This window comes from Mirounga leonina, unplaced genomic scaffold (assembly GCF_011800145.1).
Source record: "Mirounga leonina isolate KUSES-001 unplaced genomic scaffold, KU_Mleo_1.0 Mir_168, whole genome shotgun sequence".
Classification (NCBI taxonomy): domain Eukaryota; kingdom Metazoa; phylum Chordata; class Mammalia; order Carnivora; family Phocidae; genus Mirounga; species Mirounga leonina.
The window spans coordinates 45,358,486-45,368,735 of record NW_023270426.1 but is presented as its reverse complement, the minus strand read 5'-3'; the positions used below and the strand labels follow the sequence as shown (position 1 = coordinate 45,368,735).

At 39.2% G+C, this 10,250-nt stretch overlaps 1 protein-coding gene across 2 annotated transcripts; it reads right to left on the bottom strand.

Annotated features, from left to right (window-relative positions):
• Positions 1 to 1,625: 1,625 nt before the first annotated feature.
• BTF3 (basic transcription factor 3) lies at positions 1,626 to 9,515 on the bottom strand. Of its 2 annotated transcripts, none has more exons than XM_035014625.1 (6): positions 9,141 to 9,515; positions 8,719 to 8,787; positions 4,803 to 4,916; positions 4,275 to 4,476; positions 2,933 to 2,989; positions 1,626 to 2,067 (listed from the first exon to the last, which is right to left on the bottom strand). In XM_035014625.1, exons 1-6 carry the CDS (start codon positions 9,270 to 9,272, stop codon positions 2,021 to 2,023), a joined length of 621 nt encoding a protein of 206 aa, XP_034870516.1. In that variant the 5' UTR covers positions 9,273 to 9,515; the 3' UTR covers positions 1,626 to 2,020. The 2 variants fall into 2 exon arrangements, with proteins under 2 accessions (XP_034870516.1, XP_034870517.1); XM_035014626.1 differs by having other exon boundaries at positions 9,379 to 9,513.
• Between the last annotated feature and the right edge of the window lie 735 nt (positions 9,516 to 10,250).

Below are 10,250 nucleotides of genomic sequence, written 5' to 3'. Positions count from 1 at the left end.
ATTAGCCCTAGCCAGCTTCTGCTAAAAGCAGCAAGTTGCCCTGTGTAGGACAGGCTTGGAAATCTATTGTACTTCTCTAGTCCCATTCCCATACAGATCTTGGGCAACCACCTGGGAGGATACTCAAGAGTGGCATTCTTCACATGCCCAAGTCAGCCTGTCACTTTCACCCCAGTATCTTGGGATGCGTTGAGGAAATCTCTAACTTAAAATCTCATCTCCTCAAAGCATGCATGGTCAGTGGACCTGCAATATCAGAATCACCTGGGAGCTTATCAGAAACGCAAACCCACAGGCCCCACTCCAGGCCTTCCCAATCTTCTGCTTTCCTTTAGCCATTCCACTTAGTCGGTTACATACTAGTGACCTTTGTGACTAACAGCTTTAGAAGCCAGCAAATGACCCACCTTCTTCTCTCTGCCAGGAAGCAGAGTTTCAGGAAGAGGTTGCCAGTCTGGGGCCTAGAGTGATTATGTAGCAGAGCCCAACCAGACCCACTATAGTTGGGAAACATGTACTTTTTCTTTGTAATTTTGTAAACCATTGAGACTGTGAAGTCTTTGTTACTGTAGCAGTGTACTTTAACAAGACTGATACACATCCTTTGAAAACAATACAATGTTAAAATGTGCAAATACTATTTATACAAGTATTTCATTTTTGGTAGCTTGCTTACAGTGACTTTAGATAAAGCTGCATAGTACCCTCAGAAAGTACTTGCAAACTGTTATGTAAATTTAAAATGAATTCTTATGGCTACAAGTAGAAACTAAGACAATTTTCTTTCTCATTTGCCTCGATGCAGATGACACATATCTTAATTGCCATTTGTAAATTTTTAAGTTACTTCAACATTATGATTGCTAATACAGTTTTTTTTTTTTAAGTAGCCTTATATCTGGGATGATGGAACTGTTCGGTATCCTGATTGGGATGCAGGCACAAATACTATGTGTTAAATTTCTTAAAACTGTATACATGTCAACTTTAAGATTTTTTTTTTTTAAAGAGAAAAAGGTAGCCCTCTACCATTTTAAATTTAAGATGAGGTGACATTCCCAATACAAACACTAGCTTTTCTCAGGTGTCTTACAGAATATCCTACAAGGAAGAGAGTTAAGAGATTACTTCCACTTTTTTTAGGTAACCTTGAGTTACAACTAGAAAATGGAGCTACAGGGACACCTGGGTGGCTCAGTCGTTAAGCGTCTGCCTTCGGCTCAGGTCATGATCCCAGGGTCCTGGGATCGAGCCCCGCATCGGGCTCTCTGCTCGGCCGGGAGCCTGCTTCTCCCTCTCCCACTCCCCCTGCTTGTGTTCCCTCTCTAGCTGTCTCTCTCTGTGTCAAATAAATAAAATAAAATCTTTAAAAAAAAAAAAAAAATGGAGCTACAAATCCCTACTTCATAGACTGAGGATTAAATGAGAAAATTAAGTGCAATAATATGTTGAAGGCACTTAGTATATACTTACAATATAGACAATATTAAGAGAAAAAAACCTCTTGCTTACCCACTAAGCAATATTCCATTCTTTATAATTTATACCCATTACATAAATCACTGAAGCCCTGAGGACTGCTGGAGACAAGTTTTAAAACATGAGAACTTTATACCACACCTTTGTTATATTATATGGCCATTTAAAATCTTTAATTAAATTTCATCAATTACCAGCCATATTACATGCCATGATTAGCTTTCTATAAACAACTTTGCTTTCTGTGTACAAATCAGTGTCAATGAAATAAAAAATAAGACCATATCCTAGGCAAAGAACTTTATTAACCTTGTTTCAAACTTTATTCCCAGGCTTCTTCAGCTTAACTAGCTGCAAAGAATGAATTGTGTATAAGCAAAAACTGAAAAGAGCTGCAGTGTCCAAGGGGCTTGGGCTTAAAAATATTAGAGATCTAGATTTTATCAGATCCACGAACAAAATTTTAAAAAGCAGTCATAATATAAAATAGCAGCTCCCAGTAACTTCTTCAAGTTTTATGTTCTTCAGAAGTTGACTCAATTCAGTTTGCTTCATTCTTGGAAGCTTCATCAAAATTCTCCACAAGATCTAGAAAAAAAAGACAGAAATTTTGAAAAAAACCCAAATCTACAAATCATCAGATTCTAAAGAGATTAAAAATGCTCTCAAAATATATCCTACAGTTAAATCAGGGTATACGTTTAAATACTTTATTTTCAATGAGACCACTACCCATTTGGCACACTTTCAAGTGTACATTTTGGCATGTAATTAAAACAAGGGAAGAAGGGAAATTCATTCATCTGCTGATGACATAAATACTATTCTTAAAAAATATGTACATGCCCTCCCTAGTTCCATTTCACCCCAAGAATTAAAATTAAGCAATATTAATATATTAGTAAACATAGGAGTCAGAACCAAAGAACACCATCACAAACAATATGAAGCTTTCCTGGATTCCAAAAAGACACCTGTCTATGCAAAGTGGAAATATTTCAGTCCAGTGATTCTCCTGCTCAATAAACATGTTTTACAACAAAATTATCAAGTAACAGCTAACACAGAAAAATCCCTCCTGATTGCCAAGAGTTTTTTTGATTTTAGAATGGTTATACCATATCCCAAGATACCTGAACTTCTCCATGCCTTCTCATCAATTTATTAATCCCTAAATAGGAAATGGGTCGTTAGTGGTCTACCAGTTATTCTATGTGACAACATACATGCTTGTTCAATATTTGGAGTTTCCAATCAGAAAAAGCCCATTCTACAAACATAACTCCTAGTTATAATAACACTGCATTATTTTCATTCTAAGCGAGGTTCATGTCTTCCTTTCCTGTCCTTTACCTTATTACCACTTCCCCCAAGGGAGGCTTTCCTACAATATAAAGATTTGTTATTCTTCCTTCTAAGATACTCTACGTTGGCCATAAGTGAAGATTCCTACCTGGAACTTCATCATCATCATCCTCTCCGGTAGCAAGTGGTGCTTTTCCATCCACAGCTGTGAAAGGGAAATGTATAGGTTACATGTTTGTTACGTCTTTAATAAACATTAACCAAAAGAACAGATGAAAGGTCAAGTGTTGTTACAACTTACATTCATATGACAACAGTGACATTTGAGATTTCATCCCTAAATACTAATAATAACATGGTAGCCCAAGGTCTACAAATGAACTGGAATCCTGTGAACAGCCAACAAAACAAATCCCATCCCCATCTTTTCAATCCCTCTGGCCTACCACAGGCCCTGGGGTGCTATGAAAACAATAGAGTGCCCTCAGGGTAGAGGTAAACCCATATACCAAATTATGGGAAGATTTCTTTTGGGAAGCAAAAATTAAGAGACTGTTTTCTCAAATATTGTTGTTTTGTGCATGGCTTATGGGAGATGCTTAACAAACCTTTACTGAAATGAAAATAAAATGATCAAAAAATTAAGTGCCTTTGATTGGTGGTAAGCATCAACTTTCTTTTTAATACAGAAGAAAGTGAACTACACTTGGGAGTTGAGACCTCACAGTACTAGTCCTATCAGATTTTCAGTATTTCCAAAGCCTACTTTAGCTCTGAAGGCCTAAGACTTTCTAGATTTTCTTATGCCTCTCACTGTGAAACACACACACACACACACACACACACACACACACACGGAAAAACCCCCAAAACTGTATGTATATAAAATGTCAAAGCAGAAAGAGTGAATGCCTAGAAAAACATGGATGACTAAATAACGGACCATATAATAAGTCTGTCTGTCTTCTACATTGCCATTCTTCAAAATTTTAATCAGAGGACCACAGCATAAAGTAACTATGTCTCTTAATGCACTTACTCAACTACAAGATTTTCTGCCCTGAACAAAATCCTTGTATTATAATTAAAAAGACCCGAATAATGCCAGGCCAATTCTTAAACATTACTGGTAATACCACTTGTAAATATGACTGAAAAAATTTGACAACTTATATTTTAATTCTAAACTTTCAGTTATCAAAAAAGCCCCAAATTAACATTATCATTTCCAGCTGATAAAGGTAAAAATTTTAAATCATTGATCCAAAGCAAGATAGAAAACATTCCACTGAATCAAGTATAATGATCACAGCATACTAGTTAACTTACTAAACACACTAAGAACACCTGGTTAAAGGTCACTGTAAAAACTGGCACTTTTTAGAGGAAAACTGTCATTTCTAAATTTAAAGATATTCCTATCTACTTGAGATCTTAGAAATTTCCTGATAAATCAGTAACCCTGGGCAAAACCACTACAGAAAACTCACATTGTTTGGGCAGAGCTTCAGCCAGTCTTCTTAAACTAGTCAGACTGTCTGCACCAAGTTGGTTTAAGATACTGGGTAGCATTTCTGTCAGCTGCTTTGTCTCAGCATGGCCTGTAATGGTGAAAGTGTTCGCTGCCAGTGATGCCTGAACTTTGGGGTTGTTAAAGTGGATCACTGTTCCTTGGTTTGTGAACATATTCACCTACAAAGAAAAAAAAAGTAATTAGCAACACCCACCAAAATTCTTTAAAAACCAAACATTCTATTAAGGAAAAGCCCAAGGCTGGCTAACTAATCCACTATTTCACTGTGAAGCACAAATGATATTTTGCCTGGAATGGAAAGTGCAATCTAATCTCTTTCAGACTTAGCACTCCCTAATATTCACTAGCGGAATAGAAATCTGTTTTAGAGGGATATGAAATTCTCTGTTGGGAGAAAAATAAATAAAAAATAAATAATGCATGACCACTGAAGCTTTTTCCAACCAAAAACTTGCTTTATAAAGAAATAAAATTTGACACTTACTTCTTCAATACCGGAGATATTGTTTACCCCTAACTTCTTTAAGGAGAACTGAAGTTTTTTATCATCTGCTGTAGCCGTTCTATGAACCACCTTCTTCTTTCGGCGAGCAGTTCCCTAGAGTGAGGAGAAAAGAAAACACACACATATATAGACCATAACAACTGACATTTTCAAACGGAAAGTTTCTAATTCCTTTCTGACCTTTGGATCTGTTTAAGAAAATTACCATAAGCACAAACTTTTAGGCAGCAAGTAGGAAATGATGGAAGCAGAAAGAGGTTAACAAAGGATTTGTCTATAAATCCTTAACTTCTAAGCTTCTAATTTTGTCATATATAAAAGAATGATATCTTCAAAGTCCTATTTTTTTTTTAGATTATTTGCTCTAGAAGTGATCAGAGGTGGCATGTATCAACCTAAATTAACCCTCATTTAGAAGTTCCATGTCCAGAACTATTAACCTTTTCTGTTTTTAATTAATGAAAAATCAACATCCATTAATATTCACAGGCAAGACAGTGTATGGACACATTCAAATGAGTCTATATAGACTTTTATAATACCTAAGAATAAAATCTTGGAAGTTCTTATCTTAACCCAGAAGGCCTCTACATGATCTGCCCCAACCCTACTGTGCTGTTCTTGACCACATCTATCACACACACATTCTCATCCTTAGCCAAATAAACCTCCTCACAGTTCCTTCAACAGGCCAAAAAGAGCCTTTGCACATACTATTCCTTTCTTCCCCTACCATCTGCACTGGTTCCCTCCCTTACTACAGATCTCTGTTCTTATGTCACCGTTATCAGTGGCCTTTCCCAACCACGCTATGTAAAAAAGCAACTCCTACAGTCATCATCTATCTATCCAGGTTTATTTTTTTTTCGTAACAATCATAAATGTATTTTATTGTTTGTTTTCCCTCACTAGAACGTAACCTCCTCAAGAGCTTCCATTCTGTTTACTATGAACAGTACTGAGAACAGTATCTGGCTCACTGAAGGCACTCAGTAACTTGAATGAATGAATACAGGCTTCAGGAAAACTTGTGGCCTCTTGTACATATATACCAAGTTTCCGATCTCCCCCTTCTCAAATATATCCCATAAACTTTCAAAACTAGGCAAATGTGACTCATTTTCTGCTTAACACTCTTTAATAAACACTCTCAAGAACTTTTTTATGTGTAGATTAAGCCCTTTACATGATACATAAGGCTCTTTACCTACTTCAATATACCCCAACCTACACACCAATTCCTATTTGTCCTTTAAAACCCTGTTCAAACCATTACCTCTTTTGTGTCTTCCCTACACTCTGCAATAAACTGCCCCCAAGCGGGCACCTGGGTGGCTCAGTTGGTTAAGCGACTGCCTTCGGCTCAGGTCATGATCCTGGAGTCCCGGGATCGAGTCCCGCATCGGGCTCCCTGCTTGGCGGGGAGTCTGCTTCTCCCTCTGACCCTCCTCCCTCTCATGCTCTCTGTCTCTCATTGTCTCTCTCCCAAATAAATAAAAAAAAAAAAAAAAAAAAAAAAATTTAAAAAAAAAAATAAATAAATAAACTGCCCCCAAGCAAAATCATTCCCATCTCTATATTTCAAAAATGCTTCTACTGCACTATGTATATTACACTATGAAAACAGATTAAAAAAAAAAATCTCCCCTACTAGTGTTAAAGTCCCCTTAGGGACCATAAATTTCTTAAATTTCATATTCTCAGGCCTGAGCACAGTTAAAGTCTTAAGTAAATGATAGCTGAACTGAATAACGTATCAAAAGCTACAAAAAATACTGGCTACCAACTCCCCAAAAAACCTTTAAGAATAAAAATCACTTTGATGTGGTCATGTAGTCTGGTTTTCAAAGAATTCTGTCTAAATGACATTCTAAATGATTACTATAAGATTCTAAAAACAAAACTGACACACCTTCTATAGGTTCTATACAATTCACATCTATAGAGTTCAATTTTTACTGATACAATTTATATCAATGCTCTGATCAGATACTGAATAAAGCACTTTTATACTATTTACCTGAAAGTACCTAACACAGATTTCTCTAAGGCAAAACTAACTCACTAAATTTCATTCCATAATAAAGAAGTTTTTTAAAAATGAAATTATTTCCTATTACAATGACATTAGTATTTCCTATGTTAACTAAACGAAGTTCAATCCTACATCAGCCTTAGGAATCTAAAAAACCTAGGCTTTCCTTGCCCAGAAATTTGTTTCTAATAGCTAAAGACTAATGATCAGAGTAACAAAAGAAAGCACACAAACACATTATTCAAAATATTTCTTGTGAAACCTGTACTAAATGATAGTTAAAAACACCAATATAAGAATATCGAAACACTGACCACAAAGGATAATGAGTTTTTCTGGGATCTGAAGGCCACACCTAGCTTTTAACAATTGCTAAGAACAAGAAACACCTACTAGTTGTTAATGAGCATTTGCAGATCCTGAAGACTATTAGCTTCAGGAAAGAAAAAAGGATCACCATATATTCATTGTTGACAAAGTCCAGTAATTTAACAGATGCACATCTCATTATTTAAGCCTACATGCAACTTTTGGCTATTTCACAGAAGATTCTACTTGAAGGCAAATGCTTAAAATTGGGAAAACTAATAGGTAATAAACTTGTCCTAGGGAAGCTTTACAAGTTTTACCAAGTAAAGACATGCTCTGTTCCAACAGGCTACCACACCTTGTTAAATACTAGGAATGTGCTAACACAATGCAAAATATAAGTAGACCTCTGTCTAGAGCGGACTTTTTTTTTTTTATTAAAGATTTTTATTTTTATTTGAGAGAGAGAGAATGAGAGAGAGAGAGAGAGCATGAGAGGGGGGAGGGTCAGAGGGAGAAGCAGGCTCCTCCCCGAGCAGGGAGCCCAATGCGGGACTCGATCCCGGGACTCCAGGATCATGACCTGAGCCAAAGGCAGTCGCTTAACTGACTGAGCCACCCAGGCGCCCTAGAGCGGACTTCTGATTTAAATAACTTACTCAGAAAACAATCGAAAACTTCCAAGTTCAAAAAAGAGTACTCTTGAAGATCAGTATCCAGCAGAAAAAACCAATTAGCCAAAAACTTACCTAAAAACCTATGATCATTCTCATTCTCTCAGTTTTAGCATATTAACAAAGTCAAAATTGAAAGATATCTGCTTAAGTAATATTTTCAAATCCATAGTCACTGCTCTTAAATTCTGTGATGTACCTCTAACATAGGTATCTTCCAAATAGCCTAGAAAATATACAACTACTCTGAATTCCATTTAAGAAAGCATTACAGAAAGGTCTTAATTTACGAGAGACAAACTTCTAAGTATGAAGTACAACAATTACCCAGAACCTTACATTACATTATAAACTACAGTTCAAAAGACAGGTGAAACTCAAGTTCAGAGTCAACATAGTTATTTAAAAAAAAAAAAAAAAAAAGGAAAGAAAGTAAAGCACTGAATGTATACAACTTAGGCCAAACAAGTTAGGAGTATGATGTCCACAATGATTACCTAACCAAAATGACACATTTTCTTACTATCTAAACCAGGAAACACTTTTGTTCTACTAAAACACTGTAACACTGAAAACACATTTACACAGAAGTAATGTTTATTAAGTTCTCTTTTCATCTAGACTCACTTTTTTCTTTTAATCTACAACATGCACGTCCCACTGATACACTCTATTGTACATCATTTAACCCCGCCTCCTGCTCCCCCACCCCCGCTTTGCTAGCTCTATGAAATGCCCTCTAGAGACAGTGACAAGCCAACAATACAAGAAAAGCAAATCCAAAAACCAAAAAAACCAAACCCAAAAAACCACCCCCCCTAAAAAACCACCCCAAACCTTTGAACTTCAAAAAGCCCAAAAAACTATTAAAACTTACTTTCCCACCAATGCGCACTTGTGCTTGCAGTTTGGCGAGTTTCTCCTGGTTCATGATAGTTTCTTTCATCTAGAAAAACAGGAAACCCTCAGCGAGGAAAGGTCTGGTTCACTCTAGCATTCCACGCTCGTTATTTCCCAAGACACCAGCAAAGAAAAAAATATCCTAAACAGGCCGAGGCCTGAATCCCCAATCCACCCCGCAAAGCTCCCAAGTTCAGTTTTAAGGGAGCGTAAAGAACACCCATCTTTCTACCCCTCCTCCACAACTGCCCCCCCCCCCCCCCCCCCCCCTTACAGGCCCGAGAAAAGGGCTCTAACCCACGCCTGGTCAGCAACCCCCACCCCCGGCCCTGGCCCGGCCTCGGCCTAGCCAGGGCCTGCCCGGCCCGGCCCGGCCACTCTCCGCAAGCCTCGCGGTACCTGAGGCTCCTGTCCTCGGGTTCCGCCGCGAGGTGGAGGAAGAGACGGCGTCGCCTCGCCCCCAGGGCAGCCGCCCCTGGCTCGACCTCGCCCCCGAGAGTCAGCCTGAGTGGGTACGCCTGTCCGTCGCATCGCCTTCCTCTCCTCAGCCCTGTCCCTCCCTGTCTCGCTCCTTCCGGGCACTTCCCGCCCCCGTTCCCGTCCTCCTCCCACGCCGGCGTCCAAAGCCTTTTTGTACCTTGTTGGAGCGGAAATGGGACCGCGCGGGGGAATAGGGTTGGCGCTCAGGGGGTCTCGGGCGGACCAGCTGAGATTAGGAGCACACACGCGGGGACGCAAGATGGCAGCTAGAGGGAGGCCGGAAGTGATGCAACGCTGCTTCCTGCAAAAGTCAGGAAACGGACTTTGCCGCGAGCTCAGTGCTTCGCTGCGCACGCGCGACCTAAGGCAGGCGCGTTTATGATTGTCACGCAGGCACAATTCTCATCGAGCGCGGGCCGGTTTGGGACTTCACGAGGGACTCTGTGCTGACGGTACCGCGTGTAGTCCTGGGAAAGACCTTAGAGGAGTCAGAAAGAACGGTTCTTTGCAGTTAGGGTTGAGTAAGTCGACCCTGAACCCCAAATTCTTTACCCTCAGAAGAAAGGGCAATTTACGTTTGCGGAAACGCTTCGGCGCCCAGCCTGTGCTCATCTCTTTACTCGCTCTCCCTCGCTGTTTGGTGTAGATTGGAGCAATCATCTGGATGTGTTAGAATTTCCTCTCCGGCCCGAATCAGCCTTTTCCAAGACATTTTGTCAAAACTTTGTCGAAGTAAACTAATTTTACCTTCCAGGATGAGGTGGTTTGGTGGGTTGCAGGACCATGGTTCACAATTTCTGGCGAGCGTGTTCAGAATGTATCCCAGAGGCCCACTTCTTAAAAGGGGTTCAGTCCGACTAGGGATGGAACCCGGTAATCTGAATTTCAGCGAGCGTAGCAGGTACCACCTCAGATCCCTGTACTTAATTACCTTACTTCTCTTGTTTCTTTAACAGACAAAAAATTGACTCCTTGATACTAATTGGCACGGATTTTACAATTTGTAATTCACAGTTGAACAAACTTTGT

Coding starts and splice junctions, on each gene's coding strand:
- BTF3 (XM_035014625.1), bottom strand. CDS start 9,272: ATGCGACGGACAGGCGTACCCACTCAGGCTGACTCTCGGGGGCGAGGT. Junction 4,917..8,718: donor AAGTGCGCATTGGTGGGAAA/GTAAGTTTTAAT, acceptor TCCTCACTCTAG/GGAACTGCTCGCCGAAAGAA. Junction 2,990..4,274: donor TGAAGCTCTGCCCAAACAAT/GTGAGTTTTCTG, acceptor TCCCTTTCACAG/CTGTGGATGGAAAAGCACCA.